Source organism: Mesoplodon densirostris, chromosome 4, assembly GCF_025265405.1.
Source record: "Mesoplodon densirostris isolate mMesDen1 chromosome 4, mMesDen1 primary haplotype, whole genome shotgun sequence".
NCBI classification, from domain to species: Eukaryota; Metazoa; Chordata; class Mammalia; order Artiodactyla; family Ziphiidae; genus Mesoplodon; species Mesoplodon densirostris.
Window position 1 is genome coordinate 64,378,379 of NC_082664.1, and position 24,479 is coordinate 64,402,857.

The following is a 24,479-nucleotide window of genomic DNA, read 5'->3' on the forward strand; positions in this document are numbered from 1 at the left end:
TGTCTATTCATGTCTTCCACAGATGCAGGGTACATCAAGTTGATTGTGAAGCTTTAGTCCGCTGCTTCTGAGGCTTCTGGGAGAGATTTCCCTTTCTCTTCTTTGTTCTCACAGCTCCTGGGTCTCAGCTTTGGATTTGGCCCCACCTCTGCGTGTAGGTTGCCGGAGGGCGTCTGTTCTTCGCTCAGACAGGACAGGGTTAAAGGAGCAGCTGCTTCGGGGACTCTGGCTCACTCAGGCTGGGGGGAGGGAGGGGTATGGAGTGCGGGGCGAGCCCAGGTACGTGGGGAGTTTCTTGCCTTTTGGGAGGTCTGAGGTCTTCTGTCAGCATTCAGTAGGTGTTCTGTAGGAGTTGTTCCACGTGTAGCTGTATTTCTGGTGTATCTGTGGGGAGGAAGGTGATCTCCGTGTCTTACTCTTCTGCCATCTTCCCCGGAAGTCTTGTTTTATAGTTTTCTAAGTACAAGTCTTTTACCTCCTTTGGTAGGTTTATTCCTAGGTATTTTATTCTTTTTGATGGAATTGTTTCCTTATTTTCTTTCTAATAATTCATTGTTAATGTGTAGAATTCAACAGATTTATATATATTAGTTTTGTATCCTGCAACTTTACCGAATTCATTGATTAGCTCTAGTAGTTTTTTGGTGGCATCCATAGGATATTCTGTGTATAGTGTCATGTCATCTGCAAACAGTGACAATTTTACTTCTTCCTTTCCACTTTGGATTCCTTTTCTTTCTTTTTTTTTTTTTATTGCTGTGACTAGGAGTTACAATACTATGTTGAATAAAAGTGGTGAGAGTGGACATCCTTTTTTTTTTTTTTTTTTTTTTTTTTTCCTTTTTGCGGTATGCGGGCCTCTCACTGTTGTGGCCTCTCCCGTTGCGGAGCACAGGCTCCGGATGCGCAGGCCCAGCGGCCATGGCTCACGGGCCCAGCCGCTCCGCGGCATATGGGATCCTCCCAGATCGGGGCACGAACCCGTATCCCCTGCATCGGCAGGCGGACTCTCAACCACTGCGCCACCAGGGAGGCCCGAGAGTGGACATCCTTTTATCTTAGAGGAAATGCTTTCAGGTTTTCACCATTGAGTATGATGTTAGTTGCAGGCTTGTCATATATGACCTTCATTATCTTGAGGTATGTTCCCTTTATGCCCACTTTCTGGAGAGTTTTTATCATAAATAGATGTTGAATTTTGTCAAAAGGTTTTTCTGCATCTATTGAGATGTTCATATGGTTTTTATTCAGTTTGTTAATGTGTATCACATTGATTGATTTGCAGATATTGACAAATCCTTGCCTCTCTGGGATAAATCCCACTTGATCATGGTATATGATCCTTTTAATGTATTGTTGAATTTGTTTTGCCAGTATTTTGTTCAGGATTTTTTTTTTTTTGGTGGTACGCGGGCCTCTCACTGTTGTGGCCTCTCCCGTTGCGGAGCACAGGCTCCAGACGCGCAGGCTCAGCAGCCATGGCTCACGGGCCTAGCCGCTCCGCAGCATGTGGGATCTTCCCGGACCGGGGCATGAACTCGTGTCCCCTGCATCGGCAGGCAGACTCTCAACCACTGCGCCACCAGGGAAGCCCTGTTCAGGATTTTTGTATCTGTGTTCATCAGTGATATTAGCCTGTAATTTTCTTTTTTTGTAGCATCTGTCTGGTTTTGGTATCTGGATGATGATGGCCTTGTAGAATGAGTTCGGAAGCTCTGCAGTTTTTTGGAATAGCTTAAGAAGGATAGGTGTTAATTCTCTAAATGTTTAGTAAAATTCACCTCTGAGGCCATCTTGTCTTGGATTTTTGTTGTTGGGGATTTTTAAAATTACTGATTCAGTTTCATTACTGGTAATTGGTCTGTTCATATTGGTATTTTCTGTTTCTTCTGGGTTCAGTATTGGGAAATTGTACATTTCTAGGAATTTGTCCATTTTGGCATATAGTTTTTCATAGTAGTCTTTTATGATTCTTTGTATTTCTGTGGTGTTGGCTGTAACTTCTCCTTTTTCATTTCTGATTTTATTGATTGGGCCCTCTTTTTTCTTGATGAGTCTAGCTAAAGGTTTATCTATTTTGTTGATTTTTTTTAAGGAAATGACATTTTCTTGATTTTTGTTTCTATTTTATTTATTTCTGCTCTGATCTTTATGATTTATTTCCTTCTACTAACTTTGGGTTTTGTTTATTCTTTTTCTAGTTGCTTTAGGTGTAAGGTTTAGGTTGTTTATTTGAGGTTTTTGTTGTTTCCTGAAATAACCTTGTATTGCTATAGATTTCCCTCTTAGAACTGATTTTGCTGCATTCCACAGATTTTGGAATGTTGTTTTTTCGTTATCATTTGTCGGCAGGTATTTTTTTTATTTCCTCTTTGATTTCTTCAGTGATCCATTGGTTATTTAGTAGCATATTGTTTTTTTAGTAGCCTCCATGTGTTTGTCTTTTGCAGGTGATTTTTTTGTTTGTTTGGTTGTTGATTTCTAGTCTCATAGTGTTGTGGTTGGAAAAGATACTTGATATGATCTCAATTTTCTTAAATTTACCAAGGCTTGTTTTGTAGCTTAGCTGTGATCTATCCTGGAGACTGTTCATGTGCACTTAAAAAGAATGTGTGTTCTCCTGCTTTCAGAAGGAATGTTCTCTGTATATGAATAAGTTCTTCTGGTCCATTGTGTCATTTAAGGCCAGTGATTCCTTATTGATTTTCTGTCTGGGTGATCTGTCCGTTGATGTAAGTGGAGTGTTAAAGTCCCCTACTATTATTGGGTTACTGTCAATTTCTCCCTTTATGTCTGTTAATATTTGCTTTATGTATTTAGGTGCTCCTATGTTGGGGTGCATATGTATTTACAATTGTTACATCTTTTTCTTGGATCGATCCCTTGATCATTATGTAATGTCCTTCTTTGTCTCTTGGAACAGTCTTTATTTTAAAGTATTTTGTATGATATAAATATTGCTACTCCAGCTTTCTTTTGATTTCCATGTGCATGGACTACCTTTTCCCATCCTTTCACTTTCAGTCTGTGTGAGTCTTTAGATCTGAAGTGAGTCTCTTGTAGGCAGCATATATAGAGGTCTTGCTTTTTATCCATTTAGCCACTTTCTTTTGATTGTAGCATTTAGTCCATTTACATTTAAAGTAATTATTGATATATATGTTCTTATTGACATTTTGTTAATTGTTTTGGGGTTGTTTTTGTTTGCTTTTTTTTCTTGTGACTTGATGACTATCTTTAGTGTTATATTTGGATTTGTCTTCTCTGTATGTATCTATTACAGATTTTTGGTTTGTGGTTACCATGATGTTTTTATATAGTAGACTATATATATATATACACACACACACACACACACACACACATATATATATACATGACTGTTTTAAGTTGTTGATCTCTTATTTCAAATGCATTTTAACAACCCTGCATATGTCCTCTTCTTTCCCTCATGATTACTGTTTTTGATGTCATATTGTTACATCTAATTTTTTTGTGTGTCCCTTAATTGTTTATTGTGGATGTTAGATGATTTTTACTACTTTTGTCTTTTAACCTGCTTACTATCCTTTGTGCATGGATGATTTACTACCTTTACTGTATGTTTCCCTTTATTGATGAGGCTTTTCCTTTTGTAATTTTCACATTTCTAGTTGTGGCCTTTTGTTTTTGCTTCTAGACATTCCTTTAACATTTCTTGTAAAGCTTATTTGGTGCTGCTGAACTCTTAGCTTTTGCTTGTCTGTAAAGCTTTTGGTCTCTCCATCAAATCTGAACAAGAGCGTTTCTGCATAGAGTATTCTTGGTTGTAGGTGTTTCCCTTTTATCTCTTTAAATATATCATGCAACTCCTTTCTGATCTGCAGACTTTCTGCTGAAAAATCAGCTGATAGCCGTATGGAAATTCCCTTGTATGTAACTTGTTGCTTTTTCCTTGCTACTTTTAACTTTAATTTTTGCCATTTTAATTACAGTGTGTTTTGGTGTGTTCCTCTTTGGGTTAATCCTGAGTGGGATTCTCTGTGCTTCCTAGACTTGGATGTCTGTTTCCTTTCCCAGATTAGGGAAGTTTTCAGCTATTATGTCTTCAAATATGTTCTCAGCCCTTTCCTCTCTTTTCTTCTAGGGCCCCTATAATGCAAACATTAGTGTGCTCAGTGTTGTCCCAGAGGTCTCCTGAGCTGTCCTCATTTCTTTTCTTTTTTTTTTTTTTTTTTTTTTTTTTGCGGTATGCGGGCCTCTCACCGTTGCGGCCTCCCCCGTTGCGGAGCACAGGCTCCGGACGCGCAGGCCCAGCGGCCATGGCTCACGGGCCCAGCCGCTCCGCGGCATGTGGCATCCTCCCAGACCGGGGCACGAACCCACATCCCCTGCATCGGCAGGCGGACTCTCAACCACTTGCGCCACCAGGGAGGCCCCTCATTTCTTTTCATTCATTTTTCTTTTGTTTGTTCAGCATCAATGATTTCCACTGTTCTGTATTCCAGCTCACTGATCCATTCCTCTCTTTCGTCTACTGTTGATTCCTTCTAGTGTATTTTTCATTTCAGATATTGTATTCTTCATCTCTGTTTGGTTGTTCTTTATATTTTCTAACTCTTTGTTAATAATTTCTAACTTCTCTCTCTGTGCATCCATTCTTCTCCTGAGCTCTTTGGTCATATTTACGATCACTACCTGAACTCTTTCTCAGGTAGATTTCCTGTCTCCACTTCACTTAGTTCTTCTTCCAGGGTTTTATCTTGTTCTTTTGTGTGGAACATGTTCCTTTGTTGTCTCATTTTGCCTGAGTTCCTGTTTTTACTTTTATGTGTCTGGTAGCTGGTTATGTTTCCCAACAGTGGAGAACTGGCCTTTTGTTACCTGAGCTATATGCTCTAGGAGTTCCCCCTATGAGGGCTGCATGGGTCCTTCTGTTGTGGCTGGCTATGTGGATGGTCTAGTAGGCTTTGTTGGCCCCTAGTCTGGTTGGCTGCCAAGCCCTGCCTTGTGTGGAGGCTGCCAACCACAGGTTGGTGGGACTGGGTCACAAGGTGGCTGACTGCAGAACCCCAGGTAGCCCTGGAGCTAATTTTGCCCCACTGGTGGCTGGAGTCAAGGTCCAGAACACTCCAGGGCTGTTGCCTGCACATGGTGGGTGAATCCAGGTTCTGCAGCTAGTGCTGGCCTACTGGCAGGCAGAGCCGGGTCCTGGAGTCTTAATTCTATGGCCAAGGCGACCCAGAGCTAGTGTTGGATCACTGGTGGGTGGGGCCGGTTCCTGACACAGTTGAGTGTGGCATTCAGGACATCCTGAAGCTTGTGTTGGCCTGCTAGTGGGCAGGGCCAAGCTGGTCCCAGTTTAAGGTATGGCCTACTGGTAGGCAGTCTGGGTATGCAGGCTGTGGAGCTGTGGTTTTCTTGTGGTTGGTGTCTGTCCCTTGGTGGGTGAGACTGGTTCAGAGGTTACAGTGGGCTTCCAGGGCAGGGCTGGGACCCAGGGGATTCTGGGACTGGTGCCTGCCCACTTGTGGGTGGAGCTGGGTCCTAGGTCCTCTGGTTGCCAGGGCTGTGTCCAGAGGTAGCCATGGGCTGAGGAGGTCTTAAGGCAGCCTGTCTGCTGGTGAGTGGGGCTGTGTCCCGGCCCATTTAGTTGCTTTGGCCTGAGGCATCCCAGTACTGGTGCCTACAGGCCGCTGAGCCAGGAAGGGGCTGGGTCCTGGGGCTAATAATCTAGAGGGAGGATTCCACAGTGCCACTTGCTAGCACCAGTGTTCTCTGCATGTTAGACCAGGCTTCTAAAAATGGCTGGCCCACCAGCCAGTGGCTGTGTAACCAGGGTGAGCTGCAACTACTTTCTGTCTCTCTGGACGACTCTGCAAGAGCAGAAGGTTGGTCTGACCCAGGCTTCTGTCAAATTACCGATTCTACTCTGGGTCCTAGAGCATGTGAAATTTTGTGTGTGCCCTTTAAGAGTGAAGTCTTTATTTCCCCAACCCTGTGGGATTCCCAAAAGCCATCCCTGCTGGCCTTCAAAGCCAAATGCTCTGGGCTGGTCTTTTCTCTGCGCTACATGTTGGTTGTCTTTTAATTTATTGATGATTTCCTTTGCTATGCAAAAGCTTTTAAGTTTGATTAGGTCTTGTTTGTTTATTCTTACTATTACTTCTTTTGCTTTGGGAGACTGATCTAAGAAATTGCTGTGGTTTATGGCTGAAAAATGTTTTGCCTGTTTTTCTTCCAGGAGTTTTATTGGTGTCATGTCCTATAATTAGGTCTTTAAATCATTTCGGTTTACTTTTCTATATGGTGTGGGGGAGTGACTTGATATACATATAGCTATCCAGCTTTCCCAGAACCACATGCTGAAGAGACTGTCTTTTTTTCTTTTATTTTAACATCTTTATTGGAGTATAAGTGCTTTACAGTGGTGTGTTAGTTTCTGTTTTATAACAAAGTGAATCAGCTATACATATACATATATCCCCATATCTCCTCCCTCTTGCGTCTCCCTCCCACCCTCCCTATCCCACCTCTCTAGGTGGTCACAAAGCACTGAGCTGATCTCCTTATGCTATGTGACTGCTTCCCACTATCTATCTATTTTACATTTGGTAGTGTATATAAGTCCATGCCACTCTCTCACTTCGTCTCAGCTTAACCTTCCCCCTACCTGTGTTCTCAAGTCCATTCTCTACATCTGTGTCTTTATTCCTGTCCTTCCCCTAGGTTCTTCATAACCTTTTTTTTTTTAGATTCCATATATTTGTGTTAGCATACGGTATTTGTTTTTCTCTGACTTACTTCACTCTGTATGACAGACTAGGTCCATCCACCTCACTACAAATAACTCAATTTCATTTCTTTTTATGGCTGAGTAATATTGCATTGTATATCTGTGCCACATCTTCTTTATCCATTCATCTGTCGATGGACACTTAGGTTGCTTCCATGTCCTCACTATTGTAAATAGAGCTGCAATGAACATTGTGGTACATGACTCTTTTTGAATTATGGTTTTCTCAGGGTATATGCCCAGTAGTGGGATTGCTGGGTCATATGGTAGTTCTATTTGTAGTTTTCTAAGGAACCTCCATATTGTTCTCCATAGTAGCTGTATCAATTTACATTCCCACCAACAGTGCAAGAGGGTTCCCTTTTCTCCACACCCCCTCCAGCATTTATTATTTGTAGATTTTTTGATGATGGCCATTTTGACTGGTGTGAGGTGATACCTCATTGTAGTTTTGATTTGCATTTCTCTAATGATTAGTGATGTTGAGCATTCTTTCATGTGTTTGTTGGCTATCTGTATATCTTCTTTGGAGAAATGTCTGTTTAGGTCTTCTGCCCATTTTTGGATTGGGTTGTTTGTTCTTTTGATATTGAGCTGCGTGAGCTGCTTATAAATTTTGGAAATTAATCCTTTGTCAGTTGCTTCATTTGCAAATATTTTCTCCCATTCTGAGAGTTGTCTTTTCCTCTTGTTTATGGTTTCCTTTGCTGTGCAAAAGCTTTGAAGTTTCATTAGGTCCCATTTGTTTATTTTTGTTTTTATTTCCATTTCTCCAGGAGGTGGGTCAAAAAGGATCTTGCTGTGATTTATGCCATAGAGTGTTCTGCCTATGTTTTCCTCTAAGAGTTTTATAGTGTCTGGCCTTATTACATTTAGTTCTTTGATCCATTTTGAGTTTATTTTTGTGTATGGTGTTAGAGAATGTTCTAATTTCATTCTTTTAAAAGTAGCTGTTCAGTTTTCCCAGCACCACTTATTGAAGAAGCTGTCTTTTCGCCATTGTATATTCTTGCCTCCTTTTTCAAAAATAAGGTGACCATATGTGTGTGGGTTTATCTCTGGACTTTCTATCCTGTTCCATTGATCTTTCTGTTTTTGTGCCAGTACCATACTGTCTTGATTACTGTAGCTTTGTAGTATAGTCTAAAGTCAGGGAGCCTGATTCCTCTGGCTCCGTTTTTCTTTCTCAAGATTGCTTTGGCCATTTGAGGTCTTTTGTGTTTCCATACAAATTGTGAAATTCTTTGTTCTAGTTCTGTGAAAAATGCCACTGGTAGTTTGATAGGGATTGCATTGAATCTGTAGATTGCTTTGGGTAGTATAGTCATTTTCACAATGCTGATTCTTCCAATCCAAGAACACGGTATATCTCTCCATCTCCTTGTATCATCTTTAATTTCTTTCATCAGTGTCTTACAGTTTTCTGCATACAGGTCTTTTGTCTCCTTAGGTAGGTTTATTCCTAAGTGTTTTATTCTTTCTGTTGCAATGGTAAATGGGAGTGTTTTCTTAATTTCACTTTCAGATTTTTCATCATTAGTGTATAGGAATGCAAGAGATTTCTATGTGTTAATTTTGTATCCTGCTACTTTACCAAATTCGCTGATTAGCTCTAGCAGTTTTCTGGTAACATCTTTAGGATTCTCTATAGTATCATGTCATCTGCAAACAGTGACAGCTTTACTTCTTCTTTTCCGATTTGGATTCCTTTTATTTCTTTTTCTTCTCTGACTGCTGTGTTTAAAACTTCCAAAACTATGTTGAATAAGAGTGGTAAGAGTGGGCAACCTTGTTTTGTTCCTGATCTTAGTGGAAATGGTTTCAGTTTTTCACAATTGAGAACAATGTTGGCTGTGGGTTTGTGACATATGGCCTTTATTATGTTGAGTTAAGTTCCCTCTATGCCTACTTTCTGCAGGGTTTTTTTTATCATAAAAAGCTTTTTCTGTGTCTTTTGAGATGATCATATGGTTTTTATCCTTCAATCTGTTAATATGGTTTATCACATTGATTTGCATATACTGAAGAATCCTTGCATTCCTGGGATAAACCCCACTTGATCATGGTGTATGATCCTTTTAATGTGCTGTTGGATTCTGTTTGCTAGTATTTTGTTGAGGATTTTCGCATCTATGTTCATCAGTGATATTGGCCTGTAGTTGTCTTTTTTTGTGACATCTTTGTCTGGTTTGCATATCAGGGTGATGGTGGCCTCATAGAATGAGTTTGGGAGTGTTCCTCCCTCTGCTATATTTTGTAAGAGTTTGAGAAGGATAGGTGTTACCTCTTCTCTAAATGTTTGATAGAATTCGCCTGTGAAGCCATCTGGTCCTGGGCTTTTGTTTGTTGAAAGATTCTTAATCACAGTCTCAATTTCAGTGCTTGTGGTTGGTCTGTTTATATTTTCTATTTCTTCCTGGTTCAGTCTCAGAAGGTTGTGCTTTTCTAAGAATTTGTCCATTTCTTCCAGGTTGTCCATTTTATTGGCATATAGTTGCTTGTAGTAATCGCTCATGGTCCTTTATATTTCTGCAGTGTCAGTTGTTACTTCTTTTTCATTTCTTTTTCTATTGATTTGAATCTTCTCCCTTTTTTTCTTGCTGAGTCTGGCTAACGGTTTATCAATTTTGTTTATCTTCTCAAAGAACCAGCTTTTAGTTTTATTGATCTTTGCTATCGTTTCCTTCATTTCTTTTACATTTATTTGTGATCTGATCTCTATGATTTGTTTTCTTCTGCTAATTTGGGTGTTTTTTAATTCTTCTTTCTCTAATTGCTTTAGGTGTAAGGTTAGGTTGTTTATTTGAGTTGTTTCCTGTTTCTTGAGGTAGGATTGTATTGCTATAAACTTCCCTCTTAGAACTGCTTTTGCTGCATCCCATAGGTTTTGGGTTGTCGTGTTTTCATTGTCATTTGTTTCTGAGTATATTTTGATTTCATCTTTGATTTCTTCAGTGATCTCTTGGTTATTTAGTAGCGTATTGTTTAGCCTTCATGTGTTTGTATTTTTTACAGATTTTTTCCTGTAATTGATATCTAGTCTTATAGTGTTGTTGTGAGAAACTATACTTGATGTGATTTCACAATTTTCTTAAATTTACCAAGGCTTGATTTGTGACCCAAGATATGATCTATCCTGGAGAATGTTCCATGAGCACTTGAGAAAAATGTGTATTCTGTTGTTTTTGGATGGAATGTCCTCTAAATATCAATTAAGTCCATCTTGTTTAATGTATCATTTAAAGCTTGTGTTTCCTTATTTATTTTCATTGATGATCTGTCCATTGGTGAAATGGAGTGTTAAAGTCCCCTACTATGAATGTGTTGCTGTTAGTATTTGCCTTATGTATTGAGGTGCTTCTATGTTGGGTGCATAAATATGTACAATTGTTATATCTTCTTCTTGGATTGATCCCTTGATCATTATGTAGTGTCCTTCTTTGTCTCCTGTAATAGTCTTTATTTTAAAGTCTATTTTGTCTGATATGAGAATTGCTACTCCAGCTTTTTTTGATTTCCATTTGCATGGACTATCTTTTTCCATCCCCTCACTTTCAGTCTGTATGTGTCCCTAGGTCAGAAGTGGGTCTCTTGTAGACAGCATATGTATGGGTCTTGTTTTTGTATCCATTCAGCCAGTCTGTCTTTTGGTTGGAGTATTTAATCCATTTACATTTAAGGTAATTATCGATATGTATGTTCCTGTGACCATTTTCTTAATTGTTTTGGGTTTAGTTTTGTAGGTCTTTTCCTTCTGTTGTGTTTCCTGCCTAGAGATGTTCCTTTAGCATTTGTTGTAGAGGTGGTTTGGTGGTGCTGAATTCTCTTAACTTTTGCTTGTCTGTAAAGCTTTCGATTTCTCCTTCAAATCTGAATGAGATCCTTGCTGGGTAGAGTAATCTTGGTTGTAGGTTTTTCCCTTTCATCACTTTAAATATGTCCTGCCACACCCTTTTGGCTTGCAGAGTTTCTGCTGAAAGATCAGTTGTTAACCTTATGGGGATTCCCTTGTATGTTATTTGTTGTTTTTTTGTTGCTGCTTTTAATATTTTTTCTTTGTATTTAATTATTGATAGTTTGATTAATATGTGTCTTGGTGTCTTTCTCCTTGGATTTATCCTGTATGGGACTCTCTGTGCTTCCTGGACTTGACTGGCTATTTCATTTCCCATATTAGGGAAATTTCAACTATAATCTCTTCAAATATTTTCTCAGTCCCTTTCTTTTTCTCTTCTTCTTCTGGGAACCCTATAATTTGAATGCTGGTGCGTTTAATGTCCCAGTGGTCTCTGAGACTGTCCTCAATTCTTTTCATTCTATTTTCTTTATTCTGCTGTGCACTAGTTATTTCCACTATTTTATCTTCCAGGTCACTTATCTGTTCTGCCTCAGTTAATCTGCTATTGATTCCTTCTAGAGAGTTTTTAATTTCATTTATTATGCTGTTCATCATTGTTTGTTTGCTCTTTAGTTCTTTTAGTTCCTTGTTAAACGTTTGTTGTATTTTCTCCATTCTATTTCCAATATTTTGAATCATCTTTATGCTGAATTCTTTTTCAGGTAGACTGTCTATTTCCTCTTCGTTTGTTTGGTCTGGTGGGTTTTTACCTTGCTCTTTCATCTGCTGTGTGTTTCTCTGTCTTCTCATTTTGCTTAATTTACTGTGTTTGGAGTCTCCTTTTCACAGGCTGCAGGTTTGTAGTTTCCGTTGTTTTTGGTGTCTGCCCCCAGTGGGTATGGTTGGTTCAGTGTGTTGTGTAGGCTTCCTAGCGGTGGGGACTGGTGCCTGTGTTCTGTTGGATGAGGCTGGATCTTGTCTTTCTGGTGGGCAGAACTGCATCCAGTGATGTGTTTGGGGTGTCTGTGAACTTATTATGAATTTAGGCAGCCTCTCTGCTAATGGGTGGGATTGTGTTCCTGTCTTGCTAGTTGTTTGGCATGTGTTGTCTAGCACTGGAGCTTGCTGGTCGTTGAGTGGAGCTGGGTCTTCGTGCTGAGTTGGAGATCTCTGGGAGAGCTCTCGCTGATTGATATTATGTGGGACCGGGATGTCTCTGGTGGACCAATGTCCTGAACTCGGCTCTCCCACTCAGAGGCACAGGCCTGACACCCGCCCAGAGCACCAAGCCCCTGTCAGCCTCATGGCTGCTAGTGTTGGAGGGTCTCCTTCATAGGTGGGGGGCAGTTGTGGCTCACCACAGGGGCACGGTCACTGGCAGCAGAAGTACTGGGAAGTAGTCCTTGGCTTTAGCCCTCCTGGAGTCTGTCATTAGCCCCACCAAAAAAACTGTCTTTTTTCCATTGTGTATTCTTGCCTACCTGGTCTGTAGATCAATTGACCATAGGTGCATTGGTTTATTTCTGAGTTCTCTATTCTGGTCCATTGATCTGTATGTCTGTTTTTTTTGCCAATACAGCACTGTTCTGGTTATTGTAGCTTTTTAGTATAGTTTGAAGTCTGGAAGTGTTATACCTCCAGCTTTGTTCTTTTTCTTCATGATAGCTTTGCCAATTCTGGGTCTTTTGTGTTTCCATGTAACTTTTAGGTTTATTTGTTTTAGGTCTGTGAAAAGTGTCATAGGTATTTTGATAGAGATTGCATTAAATATGTAGATTGCTTTGGGAAGTATGGCTCTTTTTATCAGCATATAGGTCTTTCACTGCCTTGGTTAAGTTATTCCTAGTTTTTTGTTTATTTTGTTTTTTTGTTTTTGACACGGTTTTATATCGGCCTTTAAAAAATTTTTCTCTTTCTGATATTTCATTATTAGTGTAAAGACATGCAATAGATTTCTTATATTAACCTCATATTCTGCTACCTTACTGAATTCATTATCAGTTCTAATAGTTTTTGTATGGAGGCTTCAGGGTTCTCTATGTAGAGTACCGTGTCATCTGCAAATAGCGACAGTTCTAATTCTTCACTTCCAATTTGGATACCTTTTATTTCTTTTCCTTGTCTGATTGCTGTGGTAGGACTTCTAATACTATGTTGAATGGAAGTGGTATGAGTAGGCATCCTTGACTTGTTCCTGAATTTAGCTGGAAGGCTTTGAGCTTTTCACCCTTGAATATTCTGTTGGCTGTGGGTTTGTCATAAATGGCCTTTATTATGGTGAGATATTTTCATTTTGTGAGTTTTTATCATGAATAGATGAATTTTTTCAAATGCTTTTTCTGCATCTATTGAGATGATCATGTGGTTTTTGTCTTTCCTTTTGTTAATGTGGTGTATCACATTGACTTGCATATGTTGAACCATCCTTGTGACTGTGGTATGAATCCCACTTGATCATGGTGTGTGATCCTTTGAAGGTATTGTTGGATTCGGTTTGCTAATATTTTGTTGAGGATTTTGCATCTATATTTGTTAGAAATATTGGCCAGTAATTTTCTTATTTTATAGTGTCTTTTTCTGGTTTTGGTATCAGGGTGATGGTGGCCTCATAGAATGAATTTGGGAGAGTTCCCTCCTCTTTGAGAAGGATAGGTATGAGTTCTTCTTTCTATGTTTGGTAGAATTCCCCAGTGAATCCGTTTGGTCCTGGACTTCTGTTTGCAGGGAGTTTGTTTTTTTTTTTTTTTTTTTAATTAGAGATTCTATTTCACTTTTAGTGATTGGTCTGTTCAAATTATCTGTTTCCTCTTGACTCAGTTTTGGCAGGCTGTGTTTCTAGAACCTTGTCCGTTTCTTCTAGTTTGTCCAATTTGTTGGCATATAACTGTTCATAGTATTCTTTTATTATTTTTTGTATTTCTGTGGTATCAGTTGTTATATCTCTTCAAGTCTTATTTTGTTTGGGTCCTCTCTTTTTTTCTTGGGAGCCTGGCTTAAGGTTTGTTGATTTTGCTTGTCTTTTAAAAAAAACCACCTCTTGGTTTTGTTGATCTTTTGTATTTTTGTTTGACCTCTTTTATTTATTTCCTCTCATCTTGATTATCTCCTGCCTTCTGTTGACTTTGGGTTTTGTTTGTTCTTTTCCTAATTATTTTAGCTGGTATGTTAGGTTGTTTAGGATTTTTCTTCTTTCTTGAGGAAGGCCTATGTCCCTATGAACTTCCCTCTTAGAACTGCTTTTGTCGCATCCCATAAATCTTGTAAAGTTGTGTTTCTTATTTCCGTTTGTCTTGGCATTTTCTGATTTCTTCTTTGATTTCATCATTCACCCATTGGTTTTTTAGTGCATGTATGTTCTTTACTCTCATTTTCCTGTTTTTGTCTTTGTGGTTGATTTCCAGTTTCATACCATTTTCAGTAGAAAAGATACTTGAAATAATTTCTGTCCTCTTAAGTTTGTTGAGGCTTGTTTTGTGACCTAGTATATGGTCTATCCTAGAGAACATTCCATGCATGATTGAAAAGAATGTATATTCTGGGTTTTTTGGATGTAGCATCCTGTAGAAATCAATTAAGTCCAATTGGTAAATAGTGTCATTTAGTACCTCTGTTGCCTTACTCCTTTCTGGTCTGGATGAGCTGTCCATTGATGTCAGTGGGCTGTTAAGGTCTCTAGCATTATAGTTAACTTCTCCTTTTATGTCTGTTAGTATTTGTTTTATATATTTTACTTAACTGTTTCTCCTAAATTCATAGAGGCAGAAAGTTATCTACTGTGGTCTTCTTGAAGGATTGTTTCTATGTGAGGACATTCCTGTGTAAACTGTATCCAGTGTCTTTGGTGCAAGGGATGGTTTTAGTATGGATGACAGCCACGTCTTTCCTCTGGGTGTGCTGGCCATTATCCCCTTAATAGGGGATATGGTTGGTGTTGGAGTATCTAAAACCTGTGCAGTGTGAGGCAGGGCTTTCTCTCTGCTGTTGCTGTCACTGCCCTGTCAAGGGTGGGGTCTATTTCACAGTTGTTGTAGAAGTCCAGAGGGTTGGGTTAGATCAGGCTCCTGTGTGCCCTGCCCCAAGGAGGTGATTGTGGTTCTGCTTAGAAGCAGCCCAAGGCTGCATGTTTTCCTCTACTGTATTTGTCCCAGATCTAGTGCAAAGGTATGGCATGGAGGAGTGTTGTGACTGCAGGAATTGAGGTGGCTGCACTGCTGCCTGAGATCTGGGCTGCCTCTGTGGCAATCTTCTCTTAGAATCTATAACTAAGCTGCAGTGTGGACTGGACATTCTAGCGCACTCTCACTGGGAGACGAACCACTGTGTTCCTGAGTGCTCTGACAATGGCTGCCCCACCCGGATCATACTCTAGGCACCCTGTTCTGTCTCTGCATCACTAGACCAAGTCTTTTCCCAGGGTTCAGTTGGCCCAGATCTCGCAGGCTGTGGTGTGGAGTGTGACCAGGGCCGGGGGTGTTCACCCCTTCAGATTGGGAAGTGTAATGAGCCACCAGTGCAAGGCTCTCTCCACTCTGATTATTGTGAAGCCTGCACACGTACTCCTCCTGGGTAGAGTCTAGGTTTCTCCAGCCCTTTTCTCTGTCCCAGTGGATTTCCCAGCAGGCAAGGGCACTTCTCACCCCTGTGCAGGACCCCAGGACTGGAATTCAGGATTGTGGCCTAACCTGCTTTCTCCCCAATGCCAGGGTCCACCCATGCCAACCTTCTCTTCCTTACATATTCCTCCCAGGGGCACAGGTCCTGACCTGATGTGGTTTTTTTTTTCTGTCCTACCTGGTTTCCTAGAGATCTTCCTTGCAGCTTTGGTTGTACAGTTCTTCTGCCAGGTTCCAGTTAGTTTTCCATGAGAATTGTTCCACATGTAGATATATTTTTGATGTGTGAGGTGAGCTCCACATCCTCCTACTCTGCCATCTTGATCCCCCTCTACTTATTTTTTTGATTGTAAAATTTTGAGTATATTTGAGAGTATCCATTTTTTCCAGGAGAGGTAGTTGATTGCAGTTAATCAAAAGAGAATTTCCAGTTATTTTAAGCACACGTAGGGAGAGGGACTATGTAAGTTGGTTTGTTTTTTTTTTTTTACTATTGATTATGAGAATAGTCAGTTGAAAAAATGTTTTTACAATCCTTTCAAAAAGTATAAAGTTCATATAATATATGAACATATATTTCCATAGTTGCAAACTAAACATTTAAAAGATGCAGCTACTACCCACACACTTATGATCAATTAATCTATGACATAGGAGGCAAGAATATACAACGGAGAAAAGACAGTCTCTTCAACAGGTGGTGCTGGGAAAACTGGACAGCTACTTGGAAAAGAATGAAATTAGAACATTCCCTCACACAGTATACAAAAGTAAACTCAAAATGGTTAAAAGGCCTAAATATAAGACATGAAACCATAAAACTCTGAGAAGAGAACATAGGTGAAACAGTCTTTGACATAAATTGTAGCAACAGGAGAGCTTAGTCATTAGAAAAGCAAAAGTAAGAAATATTTAAGCCTTATTTTATGCCTTTAAATTTATAGTATAGTCAACATTAATGTATAGTTCAGTTTTTAACTTCTCATGAGAAAAGGGTATTTACCATGCTTTTGGGTATTTTATATATTTATAGAACTTTATCTGCATTAAGATACTTCAGCAGTTTGTGTTATTGTTTACAGCAGAACTATTCACTCGCTGAACTTGATGAGAAAATTAGTGCCCTCAAGCAAGCTCTGCTCAGAAAATCAAGAGAAGCAGACTCCATGGTGACACATCACCTTCCATGAAAAACTCCTCATTGTCATTTTACTTTTTTAGACATGTGTGTATAACTTACTTACATTTTTAGATATGTGTGTATAACTTACTTACATATCCACTTAATTAATTGCAGTGTATTTATTAATGTAGATGTCCCTCTGAAATCAAGGTGAGTCCACTTGGCAGCAAGCAATCTTCAAATATTCCAGTGTACTTTAAAATAGTTAATGCATTGAAAATAGCATTGTTGGAATTTATTCCCTTCTGTTTTAAAGGAGGTACTTTGGAAATTGAAAAACTTAATTTGAAAGTACATCTTCACGTGTATGTGTGTGTTTACCACAGAAAGGTTTATTTTGAATAGTGATATTTAAGAAGACTTTATATTTGTAACATTGATATTAACCAGTTTTAGTTTAAACCAGTACTTTGTACATAATAGGCATTCAATAAAAATTTGAAGTGAGTTTTAAATGAATGCATATATTCTTTTCTAAGTGTCAATTTAATCTAAATAGTAGATCATACCTTTTATCCCCTTATTGACTGTGTGACCTTAACAAGTTACTTAATTTCTTTGTGCCTTAATTTCCTTATCTGTAAAATGTAGGATAATATATCCTACATTTGTTATGAACAGTTGTTGAAATCATGCATGTACAGCTTTTGAAACTGTCTGGCCTAAGAGAAGTGCTTAGTAAACGTTAGCTATTACTATTGACTAAAACCAAGTGTGTCTTTGGAAAGTAATTAAAATGTTACAACTTATATAGTCCCTCTCCCTTGAGAGCCTCACCTTTTTGGAGTGCCCCAGTTTTATATTAGGCAGTACCTATATTTCCATAGTTGCAAACTAAACATTTAAAAGATGCAGCTACTACCCACACACTTATGATCAATTAATCTATGACATAGGAGGCAAGAATATACAACGGAGAAAAGACAGTCTCTTCAACAGGTGGTGCTGGGAAAACTGGACAGCTACTTGGAAAAGAATGAAATTAGAACATTCCCTCACACAGTATACAAAAGTAAACTCAAAATGGTTAAAAGGCCTAAATATAAGACATGAAACCATAAAACTCTGAGAAGAGAACATAGGTGAAACAGTCTTTGACATAAATTGTAGCAATATTTTCTTGGGTCAGTCTCCCAATACAGCAGAAATAAAAGCTAAAATAAACACATGGGACCTAATTAAACTTGTAAGGTTTGCATAGCAAAGAAAGCCATCCACAAAAAGACAACATACAGAATGGGAGAAGATACTTGCAAACGATGCAACTGATGAGGGGTTAATATTCGAACTATTTAAACAGCTCATAGAATTCTATCAAAAAAACCCAGTCCAATTAAAACATGGGCAGAAGACTTGAATAGACATTTTTCCGAAGACAGAGATGGGTAACAGGCACATGAAAAGATACTGAACATCATTTCTCAACTAACTACCAGAGAAATGCAAATCAAAACTACAATGTATCACCTCACACCGGTCAGAATGGCCATCATCAAAAAATCTACAAACAATAAATGATGAAGAGGGTGTGGAGAAAAGGGAACCCTCATACACTGTTGGTTGGGATGTAAATTGGTGCAGCACTGGGGACGTTCCTTAAAAAGTTAAAAATAGAACCGCCATATGATCCAGTAATTCCTCTCCTGGGTATATATCCAGAGGAAACAAAAACACTAATTTAAAAAGATTCATGCACCCTAATATTTATAGCAGCACTATTTACAATAGCCAAGAAATGGAACCAACCTAAGTGCCCATCAACAGATGATTGGCTTAAGAAGATGTGGTATATATACACAGTGGAATATTACCTGGCCATAAAAATGAAATAACTGCCATTTGCAGCCAACATGGGTGGACCTAGAGAATATCATGCTTAGTGAAGTCAAACAGAGAAAGACAAATACTTATGACATTGCTTACATGGGGAATCTAAAAAAATACAAATGAATGTAATATGCAAAACAGAAACAGACTCACAGACCTAGAAAACAAACCTGCCATCATCAAAGGTGAGGGGGAAGTGAGGAGGGACAGATTAGGGGTATGGCATTAACAGGAACTATGTGTAAAATAGATAAGCAACAAGGATTTACTGTATAGCACAGGGAATTATACCCATTATCTTGTAATAATCTATATTGGAACATAATCTGCAAAAATAATCACTATTCTGTACACCTGGAACACAATATTGTAAATCCACTATACTGCAGTAAAAAGAAATGTTTTTTTTAAAGCAGGTATAATCAAGGAGCAGATGTTTAGCTCAATAATTGTTTGGTTGCAAGAATCAGAAATCTACCTAAAATAGCTTGTAAAGCCGAATTGTTAAAAAGCATCAGAAACCTGGAATTTAATTGCAGGAAGTATAGCTTGACAGTGTGGCATCCAGAAAGTTACCAGTGGTTCGGTTCGTCTCTTTCTCTGTGTCTCTAGCTGCCTCTGGCTCTGCCTAGTTCTGTCTCTGTCCCCTACCCTCCTTGTTTTCTGCTCTCCCTCTCCCTCTGTGTCTCTTTCCCTCTGTCTTCCTCATTCTTTTTCTATTACACATAAGCATCTATGCATCTGCTTTATTCTCTCTCTGTGAACTGGTTTCTCTGAAGGCCTCTTCATTTCTGCTTCCTCACATGGGTGACATGTTAGCCCTGTCTCCATCACCTTGGCTTGTTCATGCCTTTGAACTTCCGTGGTGCACACTCTGAACCCAGCTCTATAGAGCCTCGCAACTCCATTGACCCCTGCTTGCTTACCTGTCTTTGTATCTTAGTTCAGGTCCTCAGAGACTGAATCTCAGTGTCATCAGGGGTCTCAGTCAGTTGTGGCCAGGATGATGGGGCAGGACCTCTTCATAGGAATATGCACTGTACACACAGTCTTGTACCATGTTTGTGGAAGCCTTGAAAATGGGGTCACCTGGTAAAAAAAAACAAAATGGGGCTTTAAAATCATTCCCAAGAACTGCATGTGGACAAGTTGTTTCCACTAATGTCTTACCACTATATCTCTACTCTGCAGAACAAACTTATCCTTCAAGATAATCTTGCCTAATGTCATCCAGTATTATAGGTACAGCAACAAATGTCTGCCCTTCAGTCTCTATCCAGTGCTTGTAATCACCATCCTGACAGAATGACCTCCTCTGGGTTTATTGGCACACTGTACTACGATCACATCAGCAATACAGTAGGAAAAACCTCAACAAAAATGATCGATGAGAAAAGGAGGATGACTTAGAGGTGGGGAAGAAACCTAGAAAACAGGATCATATACTGGTCACTAGTCTGCCCCTAAATAAATATACCACATATCTGTTTCTTGGCTCTTAGCAGTAGAATATGTTCCTAAGTCATGTCTGACAGTCCTAGGATCTGGCCATTAGAAGGATTTCCTTTTTCTGTTACCCTTCAGACTTACTCTTCTGAAGGACATTAGAGAGTCCTCCTCTCTACAGTAAGTAATGTCTGGTGCCAGCATCCTTTTCTGCTTGAGTCGGAGCCTCCAGAAGAGGCCGTTGGCGTGAGTTGGTATAGTTGCTTGTTTAAGACAGGTTCTTCCGGTGATAACTACCCAGTATTTCAGTGGGCTTCCAGTCATTGTCTTTCTTGAGTGAATCACTGACTAAAAGGTGATGCCAAGAATTTCTGGGGTGGGCGGGGGGAGGGAGTAAGCTTGCTCCCTTAATCACCAGGCCACCTAATGACCACTCCCTTCAGGATTTTTGTTATTCAGCTCTTCTTAGACCCCATTATTCTTAATGGCTCTGTCCTCAAGAGAATAAAGGAGGAAAAGTGACTTGAAAGAGGATTGTAGGACAGGAAGCACTTCTTCCCTAGCCTGCCCTTAAAAATCCCTCCCCTCCACAGGTTATATTCCAATCTAGGGACGTGTTTTACTAGGGTTTGGAAATTGGGGGCTGGGGGTAATAGGCATGCTTATCCTGTGGAAAAGGGCTGAACTAGTCTAGCTATCATCCTTTCAACTGCTAGGCTCCTGAGCCCTGAGCTTTTCCAAATTCATGAATAATATCTGGATCTTACCTTCAACAATCTCAGCAGAAGAGAATTCCCTTTATGAAACATCGATATGTAATTTCCTGCTTTTTCCTATCTACTTTTAGCCAGACAACCTGGTACAGAAAACTCATTGCCACTGACTTTTAATTATGTCCAAAGGCAATTAACACGTTCCTACATTTCAACATTTGATTACTTAAATCTGAAGCTTTGGCTTTAGTGACATGTGGCTTGGGCCCAAGAGACTTTGGGCAGTTGTTTAGGTATTTTGCCACCTCTTACTTCTATGCCACCCGTTTTCAATGGAATTGGGAATTCTGTCTCTCACCCCTGCCTTTACCCCATCCCTCTGCCGTGACTCCACAGCTAGTTCTACATAGAGCCTATTACAATCCTATTCCTGGCACTGATTTCTGTTTTAGGGATTTCTTGTTTCCAAGAAACAGAAAACCAATTCTGACTTAAGTAAAGGGGTGTCGTTATAAAGAACGTGAATAATTCAAATTGGCGGAAGTTCAGCCAGGATTGGTTACCCTCTTGCCCGCACTGGGGCATGTTGTCTAGATTCTGCATACCTGCTTCACTCTGTTTGTAGCTTGGCTTCTCCGAAAGATGTCTTCTTTCCTGCCTCTTTGCAGTTTGATTTTGCTCGAGACTTTGGGCTCCATGGCGCTGTTAGCTTAGACGTAGCCCTTTGGTTCCAGTGTCTCGTGTTTGTTTCTTATGATTCAAAATCTGGAAAAAGAGGAATTCATATTCTCAACTTGGGTCAGCTGTCCACACTTGGGCCAGTTATCTTTGGCTTGAGTGTTAGGATCTAGAAGAACAAAAATAGCCACACTTGCCCAGCCCTATGGGGAAAGAAAGCATGGGCTGGGAACTCTGCCCCTGTGATCTCTGCCGCTTTATAAAGTTTTTAGTTCTTTAAGAAGTACTTTTTTGCCTGTTACTTTAACTGAAAATGTTTTATGATTGTTAACCCTAGAGATACCATCTGGGTCCACTGGACAAAATTTTAGTTTTTGTTTTGTTTTGAGCAACTAACTATTTATAAGCATTGATATTTCATGACTTCTACTTTTTCTTAATATTCTCCCGGGGATAAAGAGAAAATCTACCTTTTAAAAATATAATAAAATTCATTATATCTTTCAATCCCTATGCGTGTCCATTGGACCCTTTTATAACTCTAAGATACATAATGGAATCTCAGTGACTGAATTTTATTCAATTTTTCCTACATCTTTTGAGATATTTTACTATTTCATTAGCTCAGGAATTATTTAATCATTACTAATTAATTATACCCATGTAATTATTTTACAATAAATGATCACTATTACTTCATCCTTAGTTTTCATATCGCATTGCCCCCAGTATTAACATCATCTTTTGAGAAGGTATAAAATTCTGGAAAGACACCAGCTTTTGAGTCTTTTTTTTTTTTTTAAAGGCTTTCAATGAGTAGTACAGTTGAGAGTTTAGAATTTTTCATTTTGACCATAATGGCAAGTAGGAGAACATTAACAGAGGAATTTTCACAATTATTAAGAGAATCAGAAGGTGAATGCAAAGAGAGGACAGGCTAAATCCTAATGATGTTGATGACACTGATCATGTAGGCAAAACCTCAGACCATGAGTCTTCAGGTACATATTCTAAATGAGTTTTCTCAAACTCAAGAATGGATGAGTGAACCATACATTTCTAAGGACAACAAGCAAATATGGTATTCTCATCCACTTACTCAACAGGAAGCGCTTCATCATGCAATATTTTACGACAAGGACCTGGACCATCTAATTTTGCTAAGTAGATAGTTTGGCAGTATTCTTTCACCTTTTATGACGTTTAGCCACCAAAATTTACTTGATATAGTTCCTAAGTGAAATATGCTGAAGACAGGTATGTACACAAATGTGACTGAAAGTAAATAAATGATGTAGAAATGAAAAAATTACTGGACTTATTCTAATTTGTACTTTTAAATCAAAAAATTAAAATGTTTTCCAATCATTGCCATCCTTCTTCAAAAAATTATGTCAAAGTGTTTTAAAGTATTGCATTTTGGTAATGCACATGCAAGAAGAACCAGAGTAATGATAAGCCAGAACCTAATAGAAATGTATTTGAAATCTGGAGTCACAATTAACAAGATGGATATATTCCAGGTTCATGCATGGCAGGTAATGAGCCGTTAGTTAGCTTCAACTGACATTACTCATTTCAAGTATATATATAACTTCAAAGCCAAAAAAAAAATGAAATAAAAATTGTGTTTACTGTGTTTAAATTCTTTTCAAAGTTTTAAATTAGGCTATCCCTTTATACTTCTGTAAATTATTCATGATATGACTTAAAATATATAGTTTTAAACTTTAAGATTAATGGACACAGATGGTAATGGTATTTTTCCTGGTATGTTGAGAATTAAGATATATTTTTTAAATATGAAGAGCTTTATAAAATTCATATGCCAATATTAATTTTATAATAGTAGCAAAGTAAAAAAATTATCATGGGGCTTCCCTGGTGGCACAGTGGTTGAGAGTCTGCCTGCCAATGCAGGGGACACGGGTTTGTGCCCCGGCCTGGGAAGATCCCACATACCGCGGAGCAGCTGGGCCCGTGAGCCATGGCCACTGAGCCTGCACGTCCGGAGCCTGTGTTCCGCAACGGGGGAGGCCAAAACAGTGAGAGGCCCGCATACCGCAAAAAAAAAAAAAAAAAAAAAAAAAAAATTATCATGTATTTAGGCAAGATAAAATCACTTTCCAAGATTTTTTTTTAATGGTTTCAAGAAATTTAAAGACATGAGGTCACTTCCCCATGCAGTTTCTCTAGGAAACTTTAGTCAAGAGGAATGAATAAAATTGTGAGAAAATCCTTGGGTTGCAAAATATTCACATGCTTATGCTTTTTAAAAAGTAAACATTTAAGTTGCTTTCTCTATGTAAAAAGTTGGTATACTTTCAAAAACAACCCATCCTTGTAGGACAAAATGCTTCAAATATTCTTTACTCATTTTTTATAACTTGTAGTTCTTGGTAAACACAGAACTGTCTGAGAAACTTATTTTATTATAAGTACTATTTTCTTGTCTTTAAATGGCCTTCCTGGGATGACCTTAATCTACACTGCTATAAATCACTAGGAAATATAAAAATTTTCCAAGTTATATTAAAATTAAAAGTTTGAATATTGATATAAGTTTAGACTATCATACAGGAGTTAAGTTAATAATAGATCTTTGCCATTCCAGAACTGTGAAATTAGCCCCCTTTTTAAAAAGTATGAACTATTTCAAACATACAGAAAAGTACAGACAATAATATATCAAACAATCATTTCCCATCATCCCGCATTAACAGGTGCTAACATTTTCCATTCTTACTTCAAGTTTTTACTATTAAAGAAATAGGCCAAGTGGAGATACAGTGAAAATCAATCTGCCTCTCTCAGAGGGAACCACAATCCTGAAGTTGGTATGCATCATTTCATGCATTTTTTTAGTACTGTTTTGTTTTTAACATGTTATTTTAATTGTATCTTACTTAAAACTTGCTACTTTTCACTGAACACAGTTTTTGAGTTTTAACCATATTGATTTATGTATATCTACTTTACCTATTTTAACTGTTACTTAATATTTCAAATGTATGAATAAACTAGAGTTTCTATGTTCATTTCCCAAACAAGGGACATCTAAGTTGTTTCCACTCTTTTTACTTCTTGGCTGGTACCCTGAAGTATGGGTGGTAGCCTCTGGAGTGGGTAGATTTCCAAAACACATAGCTTCCAACCTTGGAAAACAAGCTACCCTAGAGATTTTCTGGAATGTAATTTTAAAACAGGGATGCAAATTAACCAGTCATTTAATACAGATAGAACCAGATATTTCAAACGGTAGATAGGAAAGTTTAACCAAGCCTAAAATGTATGCTCAATTTTTAACTGTGAAAATTCTGTTTCTTTCCTGTATCATCTCAGTTGATTTAAACATTTAAGGCTTAATAGCATGGGAAGTATGCTTTAAAATTCACTGTTGCTAAAG

General features: G+C 38.7%; 1 protein-coding gene across 2 annotated transcripts in view; it reads left to right on the forward strand.

Annotated features, from left to right (window-relative positions):
* The window catches only part of MBIP (MAP3K12 binding inhibitory protein 1), a 44,374-nt gene extending 27,506 nt beyond the window's left edge, over window positions 1-16,868 (forward strand). Inside the window, exon 9 of one of the 2 annotated variants that reach the window (XM_060098163.1) lies at window positions 16,309-16,868. In XM_060098163.1, the coding sequence (XP_059954146.1) occupies window positions 16,309-16,416 (108 nt within the window). In that variant the 3' untranslated portion in view covers window positions 16,417-16,868. The remainder of the gene's footprint in view (window positions 1-16,308) is intronic. The other variant, XM_060098164.1, reaches the window with a different exon arrangement.
* The last annotated feature ends 7,611 nt before the right edge of the window (window positions 16,869-24,479 follow it).